Source organism: Dendrobates tinctorius, unplaced genomic scaffold, assembly GCF_039654945.1.
Source record: "Dendrobates tinctorius isolate UK_male_01 unplaced genomic scaffold, ASM3965494v1 ptg000045l, whole genome shotgun sequence".
In the NCBI taxonomy this organism is placed as follows: domain Eukaryota; kingdom Metazoa; phylum Chordata; class Amphibia; order Anura; family Dendrobatidae; genus Dendrobates; species Dendrobates tinctorius.
This window is the reverse complement of record NW_027361713.1, coordinates 2006891-2031354: the sequence shown is the minus strand read 5'-3', so window position 1 is coordinate 2031354 and position 24464 is coordinate 2006891. Positions and strand designations below refer to the sequence as shown.

General features: G+C 44.2%; 1 protein-coding gene across 5 annotated transcripts in view; it reads left to right on the top strand.

The window, feature by feature from the left end:
• Positions 1–24464, top strand: part of ANKS1A (ankyrin repeat and sterile alpha motif domain containing 1A) — a 537122-nt gene that overhangs the window by 413475 nt on the left and 99183 nt on the right. For all 5 annotated transcript variants that reach the window (XM_073575593.1, XM_073575591.1, XM_073575594.1 and 2 more), the window contains 2 exons: positions 6555–6656; positions 9841–9966. In XM_073575593.1, coding sequence (XP_073431694.1) covers positions 6555–6656; positions 9841–9966 — 228 coding nt within the window. The remainder of the gene's footprint in view (positions 1–6554; positions 6657–9840; positions 9967–24464) is intronic.

Below are 24464 nucleotides of genomic sequence, written 5' to 3'. Positions count from 1 at the left end.
AACCGCACGGTACTCGAGCTTCCAGTAAAAAAAATCCACTTACTTTCCCTTGCCAGGATTTTTTCATGTAAATTGCCCCCCCTAGTGGGCTTGGACACTTTCTCTATTCCTTTGAAGGAGAAAGATTTTAGATCTCCATTATGTTTGTTAGCAAAATGCCGTGAGACTGCAGTTACCTGCCAGCGGTAAATTAACTGCATCGGACAAGTGTTTACGGATACGTTTTCAGAGGCCATGTATCCATCTATTCCCCATAATATAGCTCTTAAATGTTTATCCTTCTATCTCAGGAAATATAGCAGCTATTCGGAGGTTCTATGTAATTTTTTACTTGAAGCAATGACATTTCTCTTGAGCCATAATTATTGCATGTTTGACAAATAGGTATTTTTTGCAGATCAGCGGTGTGAGTATGGGGGCAAAATTTTCCCCTTCACTCGATAATATTGTAATGGCAACCTAGGAAGAGAACTTTATCTACATATCTTCAAATCCATTCGGAGCAAATCTGGTGTGGATGGGAAGATACTGTATATTGATGATCTGGTCTTTGTTTTGAAAGATATGGAGGATGATGCCCAATTTTTCCTTGAATATTTAAACAACAATGATTACAGTCTTCAATTTACTGTTTTTTCTGAGAAGTAACATCTTGATTAGATGTAACATTTGTTGCTAATATTGGGGAAAATAGGGTATTGGTACTTCCTTACCGAAAACCAACTGCTTCAAACAGTATACTGGCAGCTACATCTTGCCATCCCCCACATGTCATCAGAAACTTACCTGTTGGTGAGCTCATCAGGATTAAACACAATAGTTCTGATGACTCTACATATATAAGTGAGAGTAAAAAAGTTTGTAGCAGATTCCAAAATCGTGGTTACCCCAAGTGATGTTTGGAAAGAGCCCAATCTATTGTTGGTAACATCAGCAGAGATTCTTTACTTCAACATAAATGTAAGGAAAATAAAACCAAAAATATCATTACATTCACCACGGGGTACAGCCCACAATTCAATCAGATCTCTAACATCATACGGAAATATTTACCTGTTTTACAACAAGATATAATTCTCAGAAAGATCTTGGACAATTACACAGTCCGATTTGTGACACAAAGAGCGACTACATTAAAAAAACCTTTTGTCTCCTAGTTTATTTGTGGAGTTAGAACGAGATCAAAAGAAAAACTGTCTCAGTACCGTTGGTTTCCACAAATGTGGAGCTAATGTGTGCAAATGTTGCCAATATGCCACAGAAGATAAAAAATTTGTCTCCTTTAAAAATAAGAGTTTCCAATGCGCAGTTTTATAAATTGTAATACGGATAATGTCATTTATCTAATTCAATGTAACATCTGTCAACTTCAGTATGTAGGTTGTACTATGAACCCTCTGAAAACGTATCCGTAAACATTTGTCCGATGCGGTTAATTTACCGCTGGCAGGTTACTCTGCAGTCTCACGGCATTTTGCTAACAAACATAATGGAGATCTAAAATCTTTCTCCTTCAAAGGAATAGAGAAAGTGTCCAAGCCCACTAGGGGGGGGGGCAATTTACATGAAAAAATCCTGGCAAGGGAAAGTACCGTATTTTTCGGACTATAAGACGCACCGGACCATAAGATGCACCCCAATTTTCAGAAGGAAAATAGGGAAAAAAATAATAATGTGTCAAATGGGGGTCCGTCTTACAGTCCGAATTCAGCTTACCTGGGAAGGGATCCGGCACAGGTGGAGAAGTAGTCACAGGGGTCATTCAGTGGTCCAGGCTCGTGCGGTGGTGGCGGCTCTGTGCTGGGGCTGGGGCGGGTGGGCTGTGCAGGGGCAGCTGTGCTGGGGCAGGGGGAGCTGTGGCAGGGGCAGCTGTGCTGGGGCAGGTGGGCAGGGGCAGCTGTGCTGGGGCAGGGGGAGCTGTGGCAGGGGCAGCTGTGCTGGGGCAGGTGGGCAGGGGGAGCTGTGGCAGGGGCAGCTGTGGCAGGGGCAGCTGTGGCAGGGGCAGCTGTGGCAGGGGCAGCTGTGGCAGGGACAGATGGGCTCTGCGGTGGTGGCAGCGGGCGGCGTGGTGCGGTGGTGGCAGCGGGCTGTGCTCCGGTGCAGGGGCGGCGGCTCCGCCGGCGTTTCTTCGCAGCCCGGAGGCCCCCGCACAAGCTGCGCATGCGCCGTCCCCGGACCGGTGGCCATCTTGCCGGCGTCCATGCTCCCGGAGGCCACCGCAACATGGCGGCGCCCAGCAAGGGGTGTGCGGGGGCCTCCGGGCTGCAAAGAAACGCCGGCGGAGCCGCCGCCCCTGCATCGGAGCACAGCCCGCTGCCACCACCGCGCCGCCCACTGCCACCACCGCACCGCAGAGCCTCGCCTGCTGCCACCAGCACACCAGGTACCGTGCATTGCGATCATAAGATGCACCCCCCACTTTTCCCCAAAATTTTGGGGGAAAAAAGTGCGTCTTATGGTCCGAAAAATACGGTAAGTGGATTTTTTTTACTGGAAACTCGAGTACTGTGCGGTTTGAATAGCCGTATGGACTTGATAACGCAATATTAAACATAAATGGTGATACTGTAATAGTGGTTTCACAGTAACAGTAATTAAAAGTTCAAATAACAGTATCAAATAATTCCAATATTAACTATTCTTGTGCTAAGGAATATCTGAATGTTTCATACAAATTTCTGTATCTTAAAGTATCGATTGATTTTATTTGTTTTTAATATTGATTTTAATTATTTGTTTTTTTTTCATGTTGGTGAAGTCCTTGGGGATGGATCAAGACCGCAAAGGGTTACTGCTGTTTATAGGGTTAATTTGGCTGAACTAAATCCACTTGGAATCTCCTATACACACCAGCCAGTTTCTAGAAATGGTAACACCCAGAAATTCAGTGGTGTTTTTCCCTGGCTTCATACTATATAATCGGTTTTGATTCATTCCTCACTTGGACCTGAAAGAAGACACATTTAGTGTCGAAACATATCGTCCAAAAGGGATTGACTATATGCAAAATTGATACTGAAGAAACATGGAACCTTTTTAATGGAAAAATAAAAGTTATATTTTACCCCACCATTGGACTGATCGCTGGTGAAACCATACTATTTCATATATATATATATATATATATATATATATATATATATATATATATATATATATATATATATATATATATATATATATATACAGTGCCTACAAGTAGTATTCAACCCCCTGCAGATTTAGCAGGTTTGATAAGATGCAAATAAGTTAGAGCCTTCAAACTTCACACAAAAGCAGGATTTATTAACAGATGCATAAATCTTACAAACCAAAAAGTTATGTTGCTCAGTTAAATTTTAATAAATTTTAAACATACAAGTGTGGGTCAATTATTATTCAACCCCTCGGTTTAATATTTTGTGGAATAACCCTTGTTTGCAATTACAGCTAATAATCGTCTTTTATAAGACCTGATCAGGTCGGCACAGGTCTCTGGAGTTATCTTGGCCCACTCCTCCATGCAGATCTTCTCCAAGTTATCTAGGTTCTTTGGGTGTCTCATGTGGACTTTAATCTTGAGCTCCTTCCACAAGTTTTCAATTGGGTTAAGGTCAGGAGACTGACTAGGCCACTCCAACACCTTGATTTTTTCCCTCTTGAACCAGGCCTTGGTTTTCTTGGCTGTGTGCTTTGGGTCGTTGTCTTGTTGGAAGATGAAATGACGACCCATCTTAAGATCCTTGATGGAGGAGCGGAGGTTCTTGGCCAAAATCTCCAGGTAGGCCGTGCTATCCATCTTCCCATGGATGCGGACCAGATGGCCAGGCCCCTTGGCTGAGAAACAGCCCCACAGCATGATGCTGCCACCACCATGCTTGACTGTAGGGATGGTATTCTTGGGGTCGTATGCAGTGCCATCCAGTCTCCAAACGTCACGTGTGTGGTTGGCATCAAAGATCTCGATCTTGGCCTCATCAGACCAGAGAACCTTGAACCAGTCTGTCTCAGAGTCTTCCAAGTGATCATGAGCAAACTGTAGGCGAGCCTTGACATGACGCTTTGAAAGTAAAGGTACCTTACGGGCTCGTCTGGAACGGAGACCATTGCGGTGGAGTACGTTACTTATGGTATTGACTGAAACCAATGTCCCCACTGCCATGAGATCTTCCCGGAGCTCCTTCCTTGTTGTCCTTGGGTTAGCCTTGACTCTGGACAAGCCTGGCCTCGGCACGGGAGGAAACTTTCAAAGGCTGTCCAGGCCGTGGAAGGCTAACAGTAGTTCCATAAGCCTTCCACTTCCGGATGATGCTCCCAACAGTGGAGACAGGTAGGCCCAACTCCTTGGAAAGGGTTTTGTACCCCTTGCCAGCCTTGTGACCCTCCACGATCTTGTCTCTGATGGCCTTGGAATGCTCCTTTGTCTTTCCCATGTTGACCATGTATGAGTGCTGTTCACAAGTTTGGGGAGGGTCTTAAATAGTCAGAAAAGGCTGGAAAAAGAGATAATTAATCCAAACATGTGAAGCTCATTGTTCTTTGTGCCTGAAATACTTCTTAATACTTTAGGGGAACCAAACAGAATTCTGGTGGTTTGAGGGGTTGAATAATAAATGACCCTCTGAATAAACTTTTCACAATTTAAAAAAAAATTAAACAAAGAAATAACATTCTTTTTTGCTGCAGTGCATTTCACACTTCCAGGCTGATCTACAGTCCAAATGTCACAATGCCAAGTTAATTCCGAATGTGTAAACCTGCTAAATCTGCAGGGGGTTGAATACTACTTGTAGGCACTGTATAATATTGTAAGGTAGCGCTATTATTCGGGTAGTGGATACTCGCTCAGCAGCCACGAAACCAGATCCAGCACGGGTTTTCCATAAGCAATCATAGTCCATGCGGTTTATTATACAGCATAAACCAATGCAAGCAACATAAACTTCATAACATCAGCATAACGACCATGACAGAGTTCAGCTCTGTAATCCCTATGGTCACACAGGTTAGGCATACACGGGCTCTTCAGCCTCAGTTATCTCACCCACGTCAGGGTCTCCTCATGATTCCTTCACCATGCTTCAGACGTCCATTCCCTCCAGGGAATCATCAGGCACGTGCAGCCATTCAACACAGCGTTCCTTGCTGTCAGGAAGACAGCCACATATCTCTCAGACAGGACCTTCCAAAACGGATCAACCAGGTCCAAGCATTCACTTCATGTGACCTACCCTGGCCACCTTATACGCCCACCGGGTCACATGGCTATGACCTCACCACAGGTCCTTGAACCATTCAGACATCCTTTACAATAGCGTTCTTACCCATCCCCTGGGTGGATTTGTAGGTAACTGGTCCCTGACACATTCAACCAGCACCTCAGCAGTACCACTGCTGATCACCACACACACAAGTCTCTATCTCAAGACCACCCACCTTGAGATACATAATGGTCATTCAGTATTCTGCCATTCATCCACTCTCCTGGGACATCCACACAGCGCCCCCTAGCGGACACAGTGGTCACTACACCACATAATATATATAAAGTGTGTGTGTGTGTATATATATATATATATATATATATATATATATATATATATATATATATATATATAATGTATGTTTTCCGTACTCCTGAGAGTGTTTTCCTTGGTCTTCTAACTTACTGCTGTGATGGGTGGCGTCAGGTGTATAAATAGTCAGGAAACGGTTTCTTTAAGCTTGGACACCTGACATTTTGCTGGAAGTGGAAGGCTTTGGGGACGCAGTTAAGTCTTGCTAGATTGGCTGGGATGAAGGTATGTGTTTGTTTTCTTGTTTGTTTTTTGTTATAGTGGTAGACAGCCTTTATCAGTTAGGGTATGTGCAGACTATCAGTAACGATGCGGGTTGGACACTGCGTTACTTGTGCAGCGTCTAGGTGCTTCAGCATAGTGGATGGGATTTCAAGAAATCCCATTCCCACTATGCGCCCAAAGACACCGGCAGCTCACCTATGGAGACGGACATGTGGTGCGTCTCTCCAGACCACAGCATGTCAATTTCACCCATGTATTGTATGCAGTGATTCTGCATGGTTTAGTGAACACATGCAGATTCACCTGCGTTCAATAGAAGGCAGCGCTTTGGAAGCATCGACTATGCGCTGCATCCAAAGAGCTGCCAGTTCCGGATCGTCGACACATACCCTGACAGACCTGATCAAGGAAAAAATATTTCCTTTTTCACGATTAAAAGGACGTTCATAATTTAAAATAAGAATTAGTTAACTGTTGAAGCTGCCGTATCGCCAGTGCTACTTATCCCTTGCTCACATCACAAGTCTGCAGCAGTGACGTCCTGTATACAACGGGTATATGTGACCATCCCTGGGCTTTGCTTTGGTGCAGAGTTGGAGGCATGACATTGCTGAGGCTTATGCAGTGTTCACGTGTTGTATGAGGGATGTCACATCGGAGAAAAACCTCTGCTATTTGATGCATATTTTGTTCAAATCTTCATCAGCTTGTTCTCCACTTTTCACACAACTCCATTAAGCTTTTCACCCCTTCAATTGTTTTTTTTTTAATTAGGTGTTGAAAGTAAATTTATTGGGCCATCGAAAAAGAATATTGGCATCACTGGCAGAGAGACCTTGTGAGGATCCTCCACAGAAGCCACCTCGATACTCTCGGGTGAGCAAGATGTTTTAGTACAGATCACATAAGCTAAGCATTTGTGTCATCACCATGAAAATGCGTGACTTTGATGATGTCACAGGTTTCCCACTGTTGTTTGGAGAAAAACAGCATGCTGGGAGAATAAGATGTCCTTCCAGAATTCCTCTGTATGCACATTACTGCAAAAAGGAGGCAAATATCTGGGATCTGCATATGAAAAAATGCTTGCAGCAGACTGATAATGTCAGCACATCTTTTGCCAGGCAGCAGGGTAATAAGTGTTAAAAAAAAAAAAACAAAAAAAAAAACCCTTGGTCATGAGGACAGTCTCTTTAATGACGTATTGCAACTATGAATAATATATTGGTCACATTTACTTTACCTATTAACATAAGACTGGTAAAAAATATATTGTGCTCAAGAGCTTTTGAGTAAAGTAGTTCTATTGATCCTTTCCCAACATATGATGTACATGAATGTCATAATGGGGAAGGTGTTCCCGCAGTATGACATACAGGTACATCATGGTGAACATGCGAGCACAGGAGCTCTGGCCGTACCATGACCACCAGGGGCTCGTCTTCCCATCCCTGGCTGTTTTAACCCTCTAGATGTTGCAGTCAATAGCGTCGTCTTGAAGGCTGATAGTCATGCGATTGTGTGGTGCTGATGGTTGTCATGGCATGTAAGTCAGAGAATAACCTCTGGCTCTACCTGGTGTGGTGGCTGGTTGTTGAAACCTTAGTAAAACAACAAAGAAAAATGCGATAGAAAGTACAAAAACATTTTTAAAAAGTTTCATTGCTAAAAATGCATTTGTCCTGTAAAAAAATAAGTTTGGATGCTTTCACGTTGCATTTTGGCACCCATTTGTTGGTCCCATCAACGGGATTCGGGCATATGCCTGTTCAAGTTCAACCTTTCTCCACCAATTGTACGTTTTTCACTAACTTATCTATATTGTCATTGATGCGTTTCAATCTGGGATCCCAGTTCTGCAAAGCAGCAGTGCAAACCACTGAGCCATTGTGTTGCCTATAGTAACATCTGCCTAAAAGCCCTTTTAGAGATGAGACCAATGTCGGATGGACCTGCCAATATTGGCCGACAGTCTAATGTGTGTGGTGATGCCGGCCTGCCAACTTGTGATCGGGGGAGATGTCAGTCATGCATGTATGATTTCGGACTGCCGATTGCATTGTTTTCCTGGAGATAAGCCGCCAGTCGACATGTCAGTTGTCAGCTTTTTAATAGGGAACACAGGAGCATTTGAGCAAGTGCCATTGTGCATGGGAAAGTCGGCTAAGATGGCTATCAGCCAAAGCATCGTTCGGCTGACTGCAATTTAATGTTTATTGCCATTTTAAACGCTCTAAAAACACTGAAGCAGCAAACCAGTGAAAACCAAAATTTGTGTCAGTTTCAACACTTTTGCTCACAACTGTACACCGAAAGCTGTTGGTGAGTGGTGTGGGCAGGGTTAAACAGCCCAGCATTCAGAAAACAGTGATTTTATCAAAATGACAGCATGCAGACCAGTAAGTGACACATATCTGAAATCAGGATCTCTGTTCCTACATCAAACTACTCTCAGATGGGGAACAAAAACCTGCTGGTGTACTTTAAAAAAAAAAAAAAAGTACTTTTTCAGGGTGTCTCCATTGTTTTTGCATGTTAGCGGCTCTTCAAATTCAACATGGCATTCATAACCTATGCCAGCCAAAATTGTGTCCCAAAAGTCAGAGTGCTCCTTCCCTTCAAACCCCTGCCATGTGCCCAAATTGTGGTTTCCAACCACATATTGAGCATCGTTGAACTGAAGAGAAATTTCACAAGAAATTGTGGGGTCCGTTTTCTTGTTAGACTTGCAAAAATGAAAACTTACAGGCCAAAGTAACATATTCATCTAAAATACGTAATTTTTTGCTTTTCCGTTCCACTGTGCATTCCTTAATGTGAAGTACCTAAAGGTTGCAGATATGAAAACCTTGAGGTGCTGTTTGAAAAATAGGCTTTTGAGTGGGGGGTTTCTGACATATTGGCTCTCCAACATCACTTCAAAAGTGAAGTGGTCCGTAAAGGAAACAGGTTTTGTAAAAGTTGTTGAAAATGAAGTGTTGTACATTTTCAGAACATTTCATATAATTTCATAAACACAAATAATGTTTACGTAAATTTTAACCATGTACATAATGTGTCATGAAAAACTCACAGAATCCCTAGTGTATGTAGGAGCATTCCAATGGTATTGCCAAATAAAGTAACACAGATTGAAAAATGGGGCCTGGTCAGGAAGGGATTAAAAAAGTGGAAAATATTTTTGGCACATTTTTTGAGCTTTTTCAACTATATAAAAGTAAAAAAAAACTAAGTTAAATCAGTATTTTCATTTATCACATTAAAGCCCCAGTTCAGTTTCAATAAAAGAAACACACATTTTTTTGCTAAAGAATTGAATGTAAAAAAGTCAAATTTTGCTGTAAACATTCAAGCTTAAATCTGGAAAGGGTTAAAGGGAATCTGTCACCCCATTTTAGCCCTATAAGCTGCGGCCACCGCCATCAGGGCGTATTAGATTATACTCACCCGGGCATCCGGTCCAGTGGGTGTCGCGGTCCGGTCTGGCGCCCCCCATCTTCATATGATAATGTCCTCCTGCTTGCTTCTCCTTCAGCTCCTGCGCAGGTGTACTTTAATTGCCCTATTGAGGGCAGAGTAAAGTACTGCAGTGCGCAGGCGCCGGACCTCTCTGACCTTTCCCGGCGCCTGCGCACTGCAGTACTTTACTCTTCCCTCAATAGGGCAGATAAAGTATGCCTGCGCAGGAGCCAAGGGAGAAGCAAGGAGGAGGATATTATCGTATGAAGATGGGAGGCGCCGGACCGCGACAGCCCCCCCCCCCCCCCCCCGGTGAGTATAATCTAACTAGTTTTTTTTATCTTTCAGGTTACATCAGGGGCTTATCTACAGCATTATAGAATGCTATAGATAAGCACCTGATGGCGGTGCCGGCAGCTGACAGGGCTAAAATGGGGTCACAGATTCCCTTGATTTTCTGTATGTCCCAACTGCACAGGACATATGGTGAACAAGATACAGAGTGACAGTGAGTCCCACTGATCCATTACTGTCACCTACCCCTTCAGTTTTAATCCTACCTTGTCAGCTGATCTGATGTGTTCTACTTGTATTCCTGCAGTTTCATGATATCCTCCCAGGATCTATGCCTTCCATTTCATCAGAAGAGCACGAGATTAGGCCTGAATCTGCAAGAAGTAGATCAGAAAGCAGAGAGCGCCACAAGGTTCCAACATCTGTGAAGGAGGTTTGTTTGGGTTTATTTTCATTAGATTTTATTTGTCAGCTGTGGATGTTTTAGGTCCGTATTTTTTTTTTTAGATACTATAATTAATTTTAATCTTATGTGTTCAAAGTAGCTTGCCTAATTACTATGGGAGACAGCATGTGAAATTGGAGACATGTTAATATCCAAGAAGTATAATTTCTCCTTGCAGAGATTGACATGATAAGCATTGCAGAGATGAGGAGACTTAAAGCCGCAATGCACCTCTGGAAAATATGCAAATTGTCTCTTGAGAGCGGAAGAGAACTAGAACTCAAGTGCCACCTATTGGAAGTAGCAATCCTAAAAGTCAATGTCTACCCTTTAACAAGCTTGTTACATGACTTAGGATAAAAGCCAAACCAGAATCTCAATTTTTCCATTCTACATTCTCGGCACCACGAGAGAGGGGATCCGCCCAATGATGACAGGAAACCTTCAAGATAAAAGGGGCGGCTCCTCTCTCCGCATCAGTTGGTTTCCTGTCGTCGATGGGGAACCCTCAAGATGAAGACCTCTTGAAGATTCTTGAAGAAAGAAGAGGATGCCTGGGCCTGGGTCGAGTGATTACTGGCAGGCACTGGTCTGCTACACCCGTCACCAGGTACCGGTAGTCTCCTCGGGGGCCATATATTCCTATGTCCCCCCCGAGCGACTGCATGGTCACAGCCTGTGAGGCAGATGCCCGGGTGAAGTCTGGACCTCGGAGACCACGATATGTGTACCCTCCCTGTTGACAGACATGCCCCATAGATGTCCACGGAGGCCACTTTGTGCTCCCTCCCTGTTGACAACCAGTGGCCATGCAGCCCGTGAGGCACATCGGTGCCCGGGCAGATGAAAGTCTCCTCGGAGGACCCTTTGGGGATCCCTCCCTGTCGAGCACAGGTCTGTCACCGGGGCTGCCCAGAAGAAGAGTACCTGCACAATGTGGAGGCTTCCGCAGACGTTCAGGTCCATGGGGGCCGCAGGTATGAGGACAGCAGCAGTAGGTGTCATGGCGATAGCAGCATGGGAATGCTGCGGTGACCTGGGCGTGTACCGGAAGGGGAAAGGCCGGGCACGCGCAGCTATTGGGGACACTTGAATTCGGGCAGCGGTTGGATCTGGGAGCACGCACCGGAGGCAGCAGCAGGCAGCGCGCGATCCAGCAGTAAAATCCGGGTACACGCAGTGGCGTGTTCTCCCAGGGAACCTACGGAGAGGCCGGGAGCGCACACCGAAAGTTAATGAGGCGTGACCCGTAAGTAGAGTCTGCAACAACCGGGAGGCAGCAGCAGAGCAGAGAGCGCGCACAGGAACAAGCGGTACGGCCACATGACAGTGGGCGAGCAGCGGATACTGTCCGGGTGCGCGCAGACACAATTTTCAAGCTGGCATAAGGAGCGCGCACTGAAGGTGCTCCAGAAACAGAAGCGCAGCAGCCTCAGGACAGTATGTCGGCAGTGCTGGGGGCGCGCGCGCAAATATCCCCAGGCCGGGTAATATTCTGGGGTGTCTACTGTGGCTTAGCGGAATGAGAGGCTAATCTTAAAGCACATGCTCAAGTGTTCGAACACAGACACATGGCACTACTAGCACTAGATAATACAGCATAACTACAGTGGAAGCCGCTCGGACAGCATACAGGAGGATCGTCATGGTATTTAAAAGGAGGGGTCCACAGTCCCGATGGGAGACGTGTACAGACCAGTCAGCCTCCAGATCCAGTACCCGTCCTGTGAAGCGTCCGAGTGGTGAGTGAGCTTCGAGAAAGTCCAGTACGATAATGTCTGTTCTCTATCTCTCTTGTCTCCTCTCTCCCCTCTTTTTACAGACATTGGTGGGGTAGAGCGTTGGAGGTCCCTAAAAAAGGGGTAGATCTAAAGCTAGGAATATTCCTTCTACAAAAAAGTCCCTTAGGAATAAGAGGTGGTGTCAGGCCTGTATTCATAAAACAGAAGCGGAGGAGACACCCTCTTGCTGAGAGCCGGAGATCCCTGTCCCAGTCAAAGGGCTTTTGCAGTCTAACGGATAGCAAAATAAAGGCCAGCCCTCATTTGGTCTCACGGGAGGACTCCGTAGGGATCAGAGGAGGACTCAGCTAAATCTCGTTACTGAGAAAGTAGCATTCCTAGTAGAGGATACAGTACGGACAAGCTTATTAAAGCAGTCCGGCTGACCATGGGGCTGGTAGATAGGAAAGCCATAGAACTCATGTTCGACAGCTTGTTATAAGGAAAACGTAGAGCCTTCCCTATTTACTAACAGTGGCAAGGACTCATTAAAAGGGAATGGGAAAAACCAGAGAGGTAGTCCCAGAGAATCAATTCCCTGAAAAAGAAATATCCGCTTGAGGAAGACACATCTTCATCCTGGGATGAGGCTTCAAAAATAGGCGTAGCAATCTCAAAGGTCGCCAGAAAGTCCTCTCTGCTCCTTAAATGATGTAGGTTCCCTGAAAGAACCTCTGACAGAAAGACAGATAATTGTCTTAAAACAACCTGGGAGGCCTCAGCTGAAACACTAAGGGTACCGTTACACATAGCAATGCACCAGCGATCCCATCAACGATATGGATCGCTGGTGCATCGCTAAGTGGTCGCTAGTGAGCTGCCACACAGGCAGATCTCACCAGCGATATAGCGGGGGTCGGGGGTCGCTACTTACCTGTCAGACGCGGCGATCCTGATGTCCTCCCGCCCGCGTCCACGCTCGACAGCGCCACAGGAAGCGCCCGACGAGGAATGGTCCAGGGAGTTCTCGCACGACCAACGATGAGCAGCGGGGTTGCTGGTCGGAGGTAAGTATCACATGCAGCGATATCACTAGCAATATCGCTGCAACGTCACAAAATCGGTGACTTTACAGCGATATTGCAAGCGATATCGCAGTGTGTAACGGGGGCTTTAGACTGGCCATCGTGGCCACTGGTGTGGTTAGATCCCTTAAGATATGGATCAATAACCTAGAGCTAGAGTTAAGAGTCCCCAGGGAGACTGTCCTAGAGGCAATACCGGCCATAAGAGCAGTGGCAGTATTCCGAGCTGAGACTTCAGCAGGATTCAGCAAGGCTATACAGCAAAATTAGCAACTTTGGCTAATATAGAAGGCCGTGCAGGATGGCTTAAATGCTGGCCGGGGGACACACAGGCAAAGATGGAACTCTGCTCTTTACCGTGTGAGAAATATTTCCTATTTTGGTCAGACATTGGATGATATATGAGGAAAAACAGACAACAAAAAAAGAAACTTTTCCCAGAAAACAGCCATGTCATGCCTTTTTCGGCGCTCCTTTTGGAAGGGCCGGAAGTCCAGGGGATGGCAATATAAGGTTCGAGACAGAAACAACTCTGACTAACGATCCAAAGGTGGGAGAGGCTTCTACCTTAGCGAACCCTCCAGGACACCAAAAAACCCTTCCAGTGACAAGCCTCCTCAGTTGCACTTACTCCCAGCTTGAGAGCGGACATCATCCAGCATGATCTGGCAAATTGTGGGTCAGGTCTGGAGTTAAGGTTCCACCACTGGCTTCCACGAGGACATATGCAGTCTTCTCGAGAAAGGCAGGCTGGAAAGGAAAGCAATCTCACTCCTAGACAAACATGTCCTGGAAGGGTTTCCGATAGTAGGATAGGAGTTTTACTCCCCCTATTTCAAAAAAAAAAAAAAAACATATAATTCCTGGAGGACAATCCTAAATCAGGGAAAACCTCAACAGGTATCTGTTAATCCCGTCTTCCAAGGTGGAGACAATAAGGTCAGCAGTGGAACTCCTTCTTCCTCAGGGTTATATAGCAATCCTGGGCCTCAAGAACGTTTATCACCACGTTTTGACCGGCAATAAGACCGCAAATCTAACAGACTGGCAGTCAAGATGAGGTCTCAGTGGCCTCACTTTGAATACGGGAACCTTCCCTTTGGAGTAGCAATAGCCCATGATTTTTCACAAAGATTAATTGTAGAAGTCACAGCGCACCTCAGAGAAAAGATACTTGGGTGATACCATATCTGGACAACTTCTTGATGGTGGGAAGAAGTCTCCCTTACTACCAAGAACAAGTCAGGATAGTGATGGAAACACTACAGACTCTGGGGTGGCAGTTGAACCTCAAAAAATTCAAACTGGAACCGGAAAAAAGAGCCAGAAATGGCTCTGTGAAGGACCATGTCTGTATTGGGGTCCCTCACCTCCTGCATACCAGCAGTGAAATGGGCCCAGTTCCACACAAGGGAACCATAAGGGTGTGTGCTACAGAACACCCGGGAACTTCAGGGACGGTTAGAGCAGAAGCTCACCCTCCAGACTCTGTACTCCAGACACTCAGGTGGCGGTTACAGATAGTCATCTCCGAGAGGAGTACCCGGCACACGCACACACAACCTCCAAGGTGGTCACAACGGATGCCAGTATTTGTGGGGGGAAGCCCACCTAGACACATTATGGCTCCAGGATCCCTAGGCGAAAAAGACTAATAATATGAGAATTAGAAAACAGTATGTGAACATACAAATCCCCTTTTAAAAGACAATTTATTATGATAAATGTTTAAAAAAACACCTTCCCAGTGAAAAATCGGCCAATGCCAAAATATGAAAAAAAACCTAATCTAGAGTGCTGCACAGCCCTAAAATAAGGCCTAACTGATACCTTCCTAACCGTGGAGGTTGGCACCCTAAAAGTACGATATTGGCGCCCCCACTCAACGAGGACTATCCCTCGCTTCCCTATTAATCCCTGATAACACAGAAGGGAAAACAATATTCAAATAGTGCAGGGATGAAAGGATCAGAATGCCCTAGAACTAGTGCAGAATCCCAGACAAATGTCACAAATTGACAATAAAAATACATAATACCCACATCATGAAAACATTTGACCCAAAATATGCTTCCAAGGCATGATAACAAATGGTCCCACTAAGGGGGTATACACATTCAGATATACTTGGTATACAACATATAGTCACTTATCATGTCTGTAGAGAACCCTCAACGCATTTCCCCGCCGTGGCGGTTCATCAGGAGGTATAGCTGATACTGTTACTGATGCTGTTGCCACTTCATGTCTGATATCACAATTTTGCTTGATGGCAACCAGGATCAGAAAAAGGCGGATTTAAATAACCACCTTAATTATAATAAGCACCCCCCACTAATACTGGTGGCCAAATCAATGAACCCCTCTCCATAATCTTTGAAAATTCTTGGAGAACAGAAGTGCCAGAAGACTGGAGAAGAGCAAATGTTGTTCCTATCTTCAAAAAGGGGAAGAAGGTGGACCCAGGCAACTATAGGCCGGTGAGTCTGACTTCTATACCAGGAAAGATCTTTGAACAAATTATTAAACAACATGTATGTCAATACCTGGATAAGAATGAAGTGATTAAACAGAGTCAGCATGGGTTTGTAACTAATAAGTCATGTCAGACTAACTTAATTTCCTTCTATGACGGTATCACTGATTGGGTGGATCAAGGAAATGCTGTAGATATAGTATATCTTGACTTCAGCAAAGCATTTGACAAAGTCTCTCATACAATCCTTATTGAAAAAATGACTAAGTATGGAATGGACAAGGCAACTGTTAGGTGGATTCATAACTGGCTTAGTGATCGGACCCAAAGAGTGGTCGTAAATGGCTGCACATCCAGTTGGAAGAATGTCTCAAGTGGGGTACCACAGGGCTCTGTCCTGGGCCCTGTATTGTTCAACATCTTTATCAACGATTTAGATGAAGGAATTGAGGGTAAACTGATTAAATTTGCTGATGACACAAAGCTAGGAGGGATAGCTAATACTAGAGAAGGGAGAGAGAGGATTCAAAAAGATTTAAATAAACTGGAGAAGTGGGCAGCAACTAACAGAATGGTTTTTAACAGGGAAAAATGCAAAATACTACATCTGGGCAATAAAAATGAAAAAAGCATATATAGAATGGGAGGAATAGGGCTAAGTAACAGCACATGTGAAAAAGACTTGGGTATACTAATAGATCACAGACTGAATATGAGTCAACAGTGTGATGCAGCAGCAAAAAAGGCAAATGCAATTCTAGGATGTATTAACAGAAGCATACAGTCTAGATCACGTGAAGTCATTATTTCCCTCTACTCCTCTTTGGTCAGACCTCATCTGGAGTATTGTGTCCAGTTTTGGGCACCACATTTTAAAAAAGACATCAACAAACTGGAGCAAGTTCAGAAAAGAGCGACCAGAATGGTGACCGGTCTGCAAACCCTGTCTTATGAGGAAAGGTTGCAGGATTTGGGAATGTTTACTTTGCAAAAGAAAAGACTGAGAGGAGACTTAATAGCTGTCTACAAATATCTAAAGGGCTGTCACATTGTAGAAGGATCAACTTTATTCTCATTTGCACAAGGAAAGACTAGAAGCAATGGGATGAAACTGAATGGGAGGAGACACAGATTAGATATTAGAAAAAACTTTTTGACAGTTAGAGTGATCAATGAGTGGAACAGGCTGCCACAAGAAGTGGTGAGTTCTCCTTCAATGGAAGTCTTCAAACAGAGGCTGGACAGACATCTGACTGGGATGATTTAGCGAATCCTGCTTTGAGCAGGGGGTTGGACCAGATGGCCCAGGAGGTCCCTTCCAACTCTACGATTCTATGATTCTATGAAAGACACATATAACTAAACCCAAATATGCACATGCTTCAATTCAGCTAAGCGCTACAATCGGTATATACCTAATGATCCAGGTTCCGCCTCTGTACTCAGTATAAATGCCAGTGGACAGTCGCTAGCGTGCGCTCCACACTGGAGCACATTCAAGATGGCGCGGGACCTTCCGGTTAGGTTGACATCTCATGCGCTTCAATGCAGGTACCCGCGGGAAAAAGCTGACGTGTGTCCCACAATGGAGCGCACCCAAAATGGCGCGGGACCTTCCGGTAGAATGACATAATATCCGCTTAGTCGTCACCATGGAGCCTAATCGCTATCCGGGACTCATTGTGTGCTTTAAAACGGCGCATCAGAATAACATAAGAACATACAGTCCCCTATAGATAACCCTGAACGGCAGCATTAGAATAAGAAAAATCAAAAAAGGGCAGAAGAAATACTGATAACACAAGGCACCTGCCATATACATAACCAAAGTCCCAGGAAAGATTGAGGCCAATATTTTACCCCACCATATCCCAGAGGTATTTCCTTCCTCAAGGGTTCTGGGTGATGGCTCGTCCACCTCAACAGACTGTTCGTGTCGGTTGGTTTACTATAAGTACATGTGCTGATGCCTCCATCAGCCTTCTTAGAGATAGTCAAATCAAGAAAGTTAATACTTGTAGTGCGGCATTCAGATGTAAACCTCAGTCCCACCACATTCTTATTGATGCATTCAATGAAGCAGAAAAAATCCGCCTCTGGGCCAGACCAGGTTACAGTCCGTCTCTCCAGATGGAATGAATGAATACGTGCCTGGTAATGTTTTTTCATGAGACATGACGGCACCACGAGAGAGGGGATCCGCCCAATGAGGACAGGGAACCTTCAAGATAAAAGGGGCGGCTCCTCTCTCCGCATCAGTTGTTTTACAGAGCACGAGAGGAACTCCGCAGGTTAGTGTACATATAAATAATATATCCTTTACACTACTAAATTTCCGACACCCAAGGGAGTGTATAATGCTAATAATGCATCCCACTAATGATGTGATCAATAGGGAGGGTATATAAGGGTGCCGTCATGTCTCATGAAAAAACACTTTACCAGGTATGTAATACCCGTGTTTTTCCATTCTGCATGCCGGCACCACGAGAGAGTTACAGAGATTTGTATTCTCTGGGGAGGGATCACTGCTTTTAACACTCTTCTCCCGAATGTGAGATCAGAGGTAGCAAATAGGTCTAACCTATAATGTCTGACAAAGGTAGACGGAGCCGACCAAGTGGCTGCCTTACAGATTTGGTAAATGGGAGCATCTGCTCTCTCCGATCATGACGTCGTCATGGCCCTCGTGGAGTGGGCTTTTATACCTTCTGGGATAGCCCTGCCTACACTGCTATGTGTTAGCATAATGGCTTTTTTTTTTCATCTAGCTATAGTCTGTTTAGAGGTTTTTAAGGCCCTTCCTTGCCCCTTGGAATGAGACAGATACGGCCCTCTGTTTTCTCCAAGGTCCCGTTATCTCTAAATACTGCAGGATACATCTGCTCACATCTAGGCAATGATGCCTCTCCTCCTTCTGGTAGTTCGGGTTAGAACAAAAGGATGACAAGATTATCTCCTGAGCCCTATGAAATTTTGATACCATCTTGGGAAGGTGTGCTGGATCTAATTTTAACACAACTCTATTGCCCATGGCCTGAGTGTAGGGAGGGTCTGTTGAAAATGCGAGTAAATCCTCAACCTACGGCTGATGTGAGTGCCACTAATAAGGCTGTCTTTAAAGTTAACACTTTATCTGATGTTGTGTTTAGTGGTTCAAACGGACTCTGTCAGAGATGATAGGACCAAATTTAGATCCCAAGGAGGAGGAGTAGGGGCGGGACAGAGTCAGCTCTAGTACAGGCCCGGATAAACCTGGTCACCCACCTATTTTTTGCCAGGTTGCAGTTGAATAAGGCTGCCAGGGCTGAGATGTGTACTTTGAGGGTACTGACAGCTAACTCCAATCTTAAACCTTTCTGCAGACACTGTGTTTGCAGACACTGTGTTTTGGGGTACTGCCCCTCGTCAGTGCAAAGTGTGAGATCTGGTTTGGCTGTGTGAGAGGCGTCTGACCGATATCCAAGAAGTATCATTTCTCCTTGCGGAGATTGATATGCTTAAACATGCCGAGATGATGCCAGCAGCTCCTGCGGCCATGCCATCACGTGTCCCCGCTCATTAAGGGAATGAATAGTCACCTTTCTCCACACCTATGGGAGTGGAGAGAGGTGAATATTCATAACTCTTAACCCCTTTCTGACATCAGACGTACTATCCCGTCCACGGTACCCGGGTCCGTATGACCGGGGACGGGATAGTACGTCATAGCGATCAGCGGCGCTCCCAGCCCGGTGTCAGCTGATTATCAGCTGACACCCGACACTATGTGTCAGGGGCGGTCGTGGACTACCCCCGACACATTAACCCCTGGCACACTGCGATCAAACCTTATCAGGGGATTGGGTAAGAATCTTCCCTGAGACCCCTGGAGCAGCGCGATTCACAGCACCATGTGAACCAATAAAGAAAAACAAAAGGTGAGCCTAATGAAAGACAAATAATTAAGTCAGGCATACAGTTATTTGAATTGCCAAATACCTGACCATCAATGTGAAGAGCAAAAGACCCCTGCGCCTGCAGGTGCACAAGGACAAAGCGAACTGAATATGAAAAAATGAATGCAGTGCCGAGAGCAGCTATGAAGTGGGGAAGTGGGGGGGAGCAAAGCCCCTCGCGTATCGTTACTCTCTGTGTGGTTTCTTCAGGGGAGGATGTGCGCTCCATCCTTTGTCCTTGTGCACCTGCAGGCACAGGGGTCTTTTGCTCTTCACATTTGATGGTCAGGTATTTGGCATTTCAAATAACTGTATGCCTGACTTAATTATTTGTCTTTCATTAGGCTCACCGTTTGTTTTTCTTTATTGGTTCACATGGTGCTGTGAATAGCTTTCTATATACATTGGTTACTCAGGCCTCCTCATTTTTTAGACAAAAACCTGTGTCCTGTGATCATATTATATGCAGTATTGAAGGTCTTCAGAGGTTGTCTACCTGATAATTGTTATTGTGTGGGGATTGTTTTTGATGTGGGAAAGTCATTGCATCATCATTCCATGACTTGACTTGATTTGCACTTTGCATTTTTTAACTGTTTTTAATGTTTTTTGTGCGGTTTCATGTGTGTGTTGGAATCTATAAATAAAATTTGATATTTTTTCTATATATTGTGGAGTTCCCATATCTAGATATATTGCTTTCCGTTTTCTTGCCTATTGTTCTTGAATAATATTTAATATTTGTATCTAAAGGAAGTCACTAATTGTGTATTATACATAATTGATAAGTGTCCAGTTCTCCCATTTTCACTTACCTTCATTATTTGCTATAACCCTGTATTTTTTTATTCGTTTGTAAAAAATTATTTGGCTTTTTGGGAGGATTTTATGAGAATAGTCCTCAAATACATCTTTTGTGCCTATGCCCTGTTATACCCTCATACCCTCCCCACTCTCTGGTGGGTCTTTTTTGAGGTATGATATTGTTGTAAGGGTCAGCCTACGTGGAGCGGGGGCACTAGAACAACGTAGGGTGAAAAAGCTCCGCTGTTAGGCAGGGATATCTTCAAATAGGGACTTATTATTGAATTCAAAAGTATGATAAGCATTTTTTGTGCCTGTTTTTTTAAAAAAAAATTTTAACGCGCTGCAGAAGGGACTGAAAGGAAAGACAGTCAGGGGGGTTGCCCTGACAGGATAGCCGCAGGACAGAATACGCCCAGGGGTACCAGGACTCGGACAGGCGAAGCGCTGTGATGGTAGGCCTAGGGCAGCCACAGCGATAGAACCGCGAGGGACGTCTCTTTAGGAGAAAGGAGAAAAAGTGCAAGGTACCCGGGCCTGTGTGTACTGAAGCTGTCGTGTTGCTGTGGTCGTTGGGAGTAAAGGAGGAAATCGGTAAACGAGGGGAAAAGTCCTGATGAGAGAATTTGCATATTCCCAGTGCTTTCTGGGATAAGTGAGGAGTCTCCGCGAGCTCAACGATCACTGGATTTTGGCCGTTGCAGCTGAAAAGAGGAAATCCGTAAACCGCGCGAAAAACCAAATTTTGGCTCATTTTTCATTGCTTTGAAATCTCTTTAACAATAACAATATGGAAGAGGTCAAGAGCCATTCGGTGAGCCGCATTTGTTGCTACATATTCACAGACTTACCAGTGGAAAAGCCAAACTTAACTTGCCACAAATGCAAGCTTGTGTCCCTGTTGGAGGAAAAGTTGCAAAATCTTGGAGAGGTTAGCTACACTGAAGATCATTAAGGAAGGTGAAGAATTCTTAGAGCAGAATTATATCTACATGTTACAGAAAGAGAAAAAATTCGAAGTGCACCTGAAGAAACAGAGGAATGGTAACATGTGACCCAGAGAAGCAGAAGGATCGGGAGGCAGTCAGCACCTACACTGCTAAGGAACGAGAACTAGGCTCTTACGTAGGAGAACGATGAAGAAATACATCAGGGTAAGACTTTGCCCACAAACAGCAACCTTGTAGACCTTCAGAATCCTCCTGGATGGAGAAAGAAAAATGTTGTGAAGAGGAAACGGAGAGTGGTGGTCATGGGGGATTCCCTGTTGAGAGGAACAGTGGCCACTATCTGCAGACCGGACATAACCTCAAGAGAAATGTGCTGTCTTCCAGGTGCAAAAATTAAAGATGTCTGACAGGATATCATGACTCTTCAGACCTACAGACGACCACCCATTCCTGCTAATACATGTGGGGACAAATGACACAGCAAGAAGCGACCTGGAAACCATCTGCAGTAACTTTGAAAACTTAGGTAAGAAAGTGAAAGAACCGGGAGTCAGGTGGTCTTCTCTTCCATCCTCCCAGTGGATGGCCATGGAACAAGGAGGTGGAATAAGATTCTGCAGGTGAACAACTGGCTACGTCAATGGTGCGCCAGCAAGGATTTGGATTTCTGGATCACGGAGTGAATGACCTATACGATGGACTACTTGCTAGAGATGGGGTGCACCTTACGAAGACAGGAAAACTTGTATTTGGAAGTCGCCTTGCTACACTCATCAGGAGAGCTTTTAAACTAGAACAATGTGGGAAGGGAAGTAAAAGGCCAGAAAAAGCCATACACCTGACAAATGCTATTGAGAACTCTGCTAATAGAAGTGGGAAAAAAAGAACAAAGACAAAAAAATCTAAATAATAAAAATATTGGAGAAAGAGAAGCCAAACACAAACTAAAATGTTTCTATACTAATGCACAAAGCGTGGGCTACAAACAAGGAGAATTGGAACTACTAACGCAGGAAAAGAAATATGATGTCATTGGAATCACTGAAACTTCGTGGAATACAAGGCAAGAAGGATACAACTTATTTGCAAGAAACAGACTTGATAAACGAGGAGGAGGTGTTGCATTGTATGTTAGAAACGCATATATCTGCACAGAGATTGAAGCTTCAGAGACTGGGAGTTCTGTGGAAACTGTTTGGGTAATAATACAAGGACAGAACAATGGAAAGGACACCGTTGTAGGCATTTACTACAGACCGCCTGTGCAAGCTGAAGATATTGATGAACTCTTTATGCATCAAATGGCCAAGTTCTCCAAAAAATATGACATAGTTGCCATGGGAGATTTCAACTATCCGGACATTTTTTGGGAATCTCTCTCAGGCAAAACTAACAGGTCAAGGAAATCCATATACTCTCTTGCTGACAACGTTAACTTCCAAAAGGTAGGGGAGAAAACAAGGGGAACTGCTACCTTGGATCTAATCCTTATAAACAGGGAGGAAATGGTTGAGGAGGTAAAAGTGGCTGGGACCTTAGGAGGTAGCGACCATGCTATTTTAGTATTTTGGATAACTAGAAAAGGAAGACCTTGTATTTCCAAGTTTTTAACCCTAAGGCTGGAGTCACACACAACGATTAAAAAATCAGTCCGATTTTTCCGGTACGAAATCGCACAAAGATTTCTTGTCCTGGGATCCATCTGTCATACGAATTTCCGGCGATGAATCGATTTTATTCGCATCTAAGCATCAAATTGACTTCCAATGCCAATGCCTGATGCTCTTTCCTGTGACCTGGAGAAGTCTTGCGATTTTATCGCAAGTCACGCTTGTGGTCCGTTTGTAATCCGATTTTTAATCGCACCCATAGACTTGCATTGGCAAGTCCGATCCGAAAAGCAGTGACAATCGCAGCATGCTGCGATTGTCTCGGTCCAAGGAAACTTTCCGAAAAAAAATCGGATATTGGGAGCTGCCCCATAGAATAACATTGGGATGAATGCAATGCGATTTTTTTTATCGCATTGCATTCATCCGATTTTTTCGCTAGTGTGACTCCAGCCTAAGGTTCGGATACGGCTTTAAAGAAGGCTACTGCCGGCTACCACAGACAAACCTTAATGTTCTTACAATAACAAACATAGAAACTTAGAACTATTTGTGGAGTGAAATGGTTTTAGGTAATCTCAAGATTGTGTAACTGTCAGTATTGTCTGCCACATCAGAAATGCAGCTAATGGTCTGATAAACTCACCACAGACAGAGGTTAAATAAACCTTAATGTTTTACAATGACACACAGCAAACATAGATTCTCAAGTTTGTCACTGTAACCATTATCTTGTCAGTAACTGTTTGACTAAAAATGCAGCTCTGTCCTGGTCTGAATGCATTCTGTATATTTCAATATATGGACTCAAAATAGCCATTTTTATATTCGCACTACAGACCTGTGAAGACTCATACGTCAAGATTAGATTTCAGAAAGGCAGATTTTAAGGGATTCAGAAAGAGAATTGGAGGCATCAAATGGCTGGATATCCTTAAGGACAAAAATGTCCAGGAAGGATGGGAAATCTTGAAAAGTGAAATTCTCAAAGCACAATTATTAACAATTCCGAAAAGAGGGAAGAATAGGAAGCATTTAAGGAAACCAGGATGGATGAACACATGAACACAGAACTTAAGCACATGCTAAAAAGGAAGAAAGAAATGTTTATAAACTGGAAAGAGGGAGGCATATCTAAAGAAGAATATAATGCTGTCTGCAGAACCTGCAGGGCACGAATCAGATTACTAAAGCTGACAATGAAATGAGGCTTGCAAGAGACGTCAAAAGCAATAATAAAGGATTTGGGGGATATGTCAAAAGTAAAAGAAAAGTCAAAGATAGGATTTTTACAGGATGAAAATGATGAAATGGTGTAACACAGGATGTTGAGGCTGAACTTTTAAATTCATATTTTGCATTTGTTTTCTCTCAGAAAGGAAATGTAACATCAACTGTTCTTCACTGTCCTATTAAGGGAATAGAAGAATCCAGGATATCTATAAACAGAAAGTTAGTGAGGAAACACTTAGCTAACCTAAATGAATTCAAGTCTCCAGGTCCAGATGAATTACACCCCAGAGTACTGAAGAAGATAGCAGAAGAAATTTTTGAACCCCTCTTCATAATCTTTGAAAATTCTTGGAGAACTGGAGAAGTCCCAGAAGACTGGAGAAGGGCAAATGTTGTTCCTATCTTCAAAAACGGGAAAAAGGTGGACCCAGGCAACAACAGACTGGTGAGTCTGACTTCTATACCAGGAAAGATATTTGAACAAATTATTAAACAACATGTATGTAAGTACCTGGATAAAAATGAAGTGATTGAACAGAGTCAGCATGGGTTTGCAACTAATAAGTCATGTCAGACTAATTTAATTTCCTTCTATGACAGAATCACTGATTGGGTGGATCAGGGAAATGCTGTAGATATAGTATATCTTGACTTCAGCAAAGCATTTGA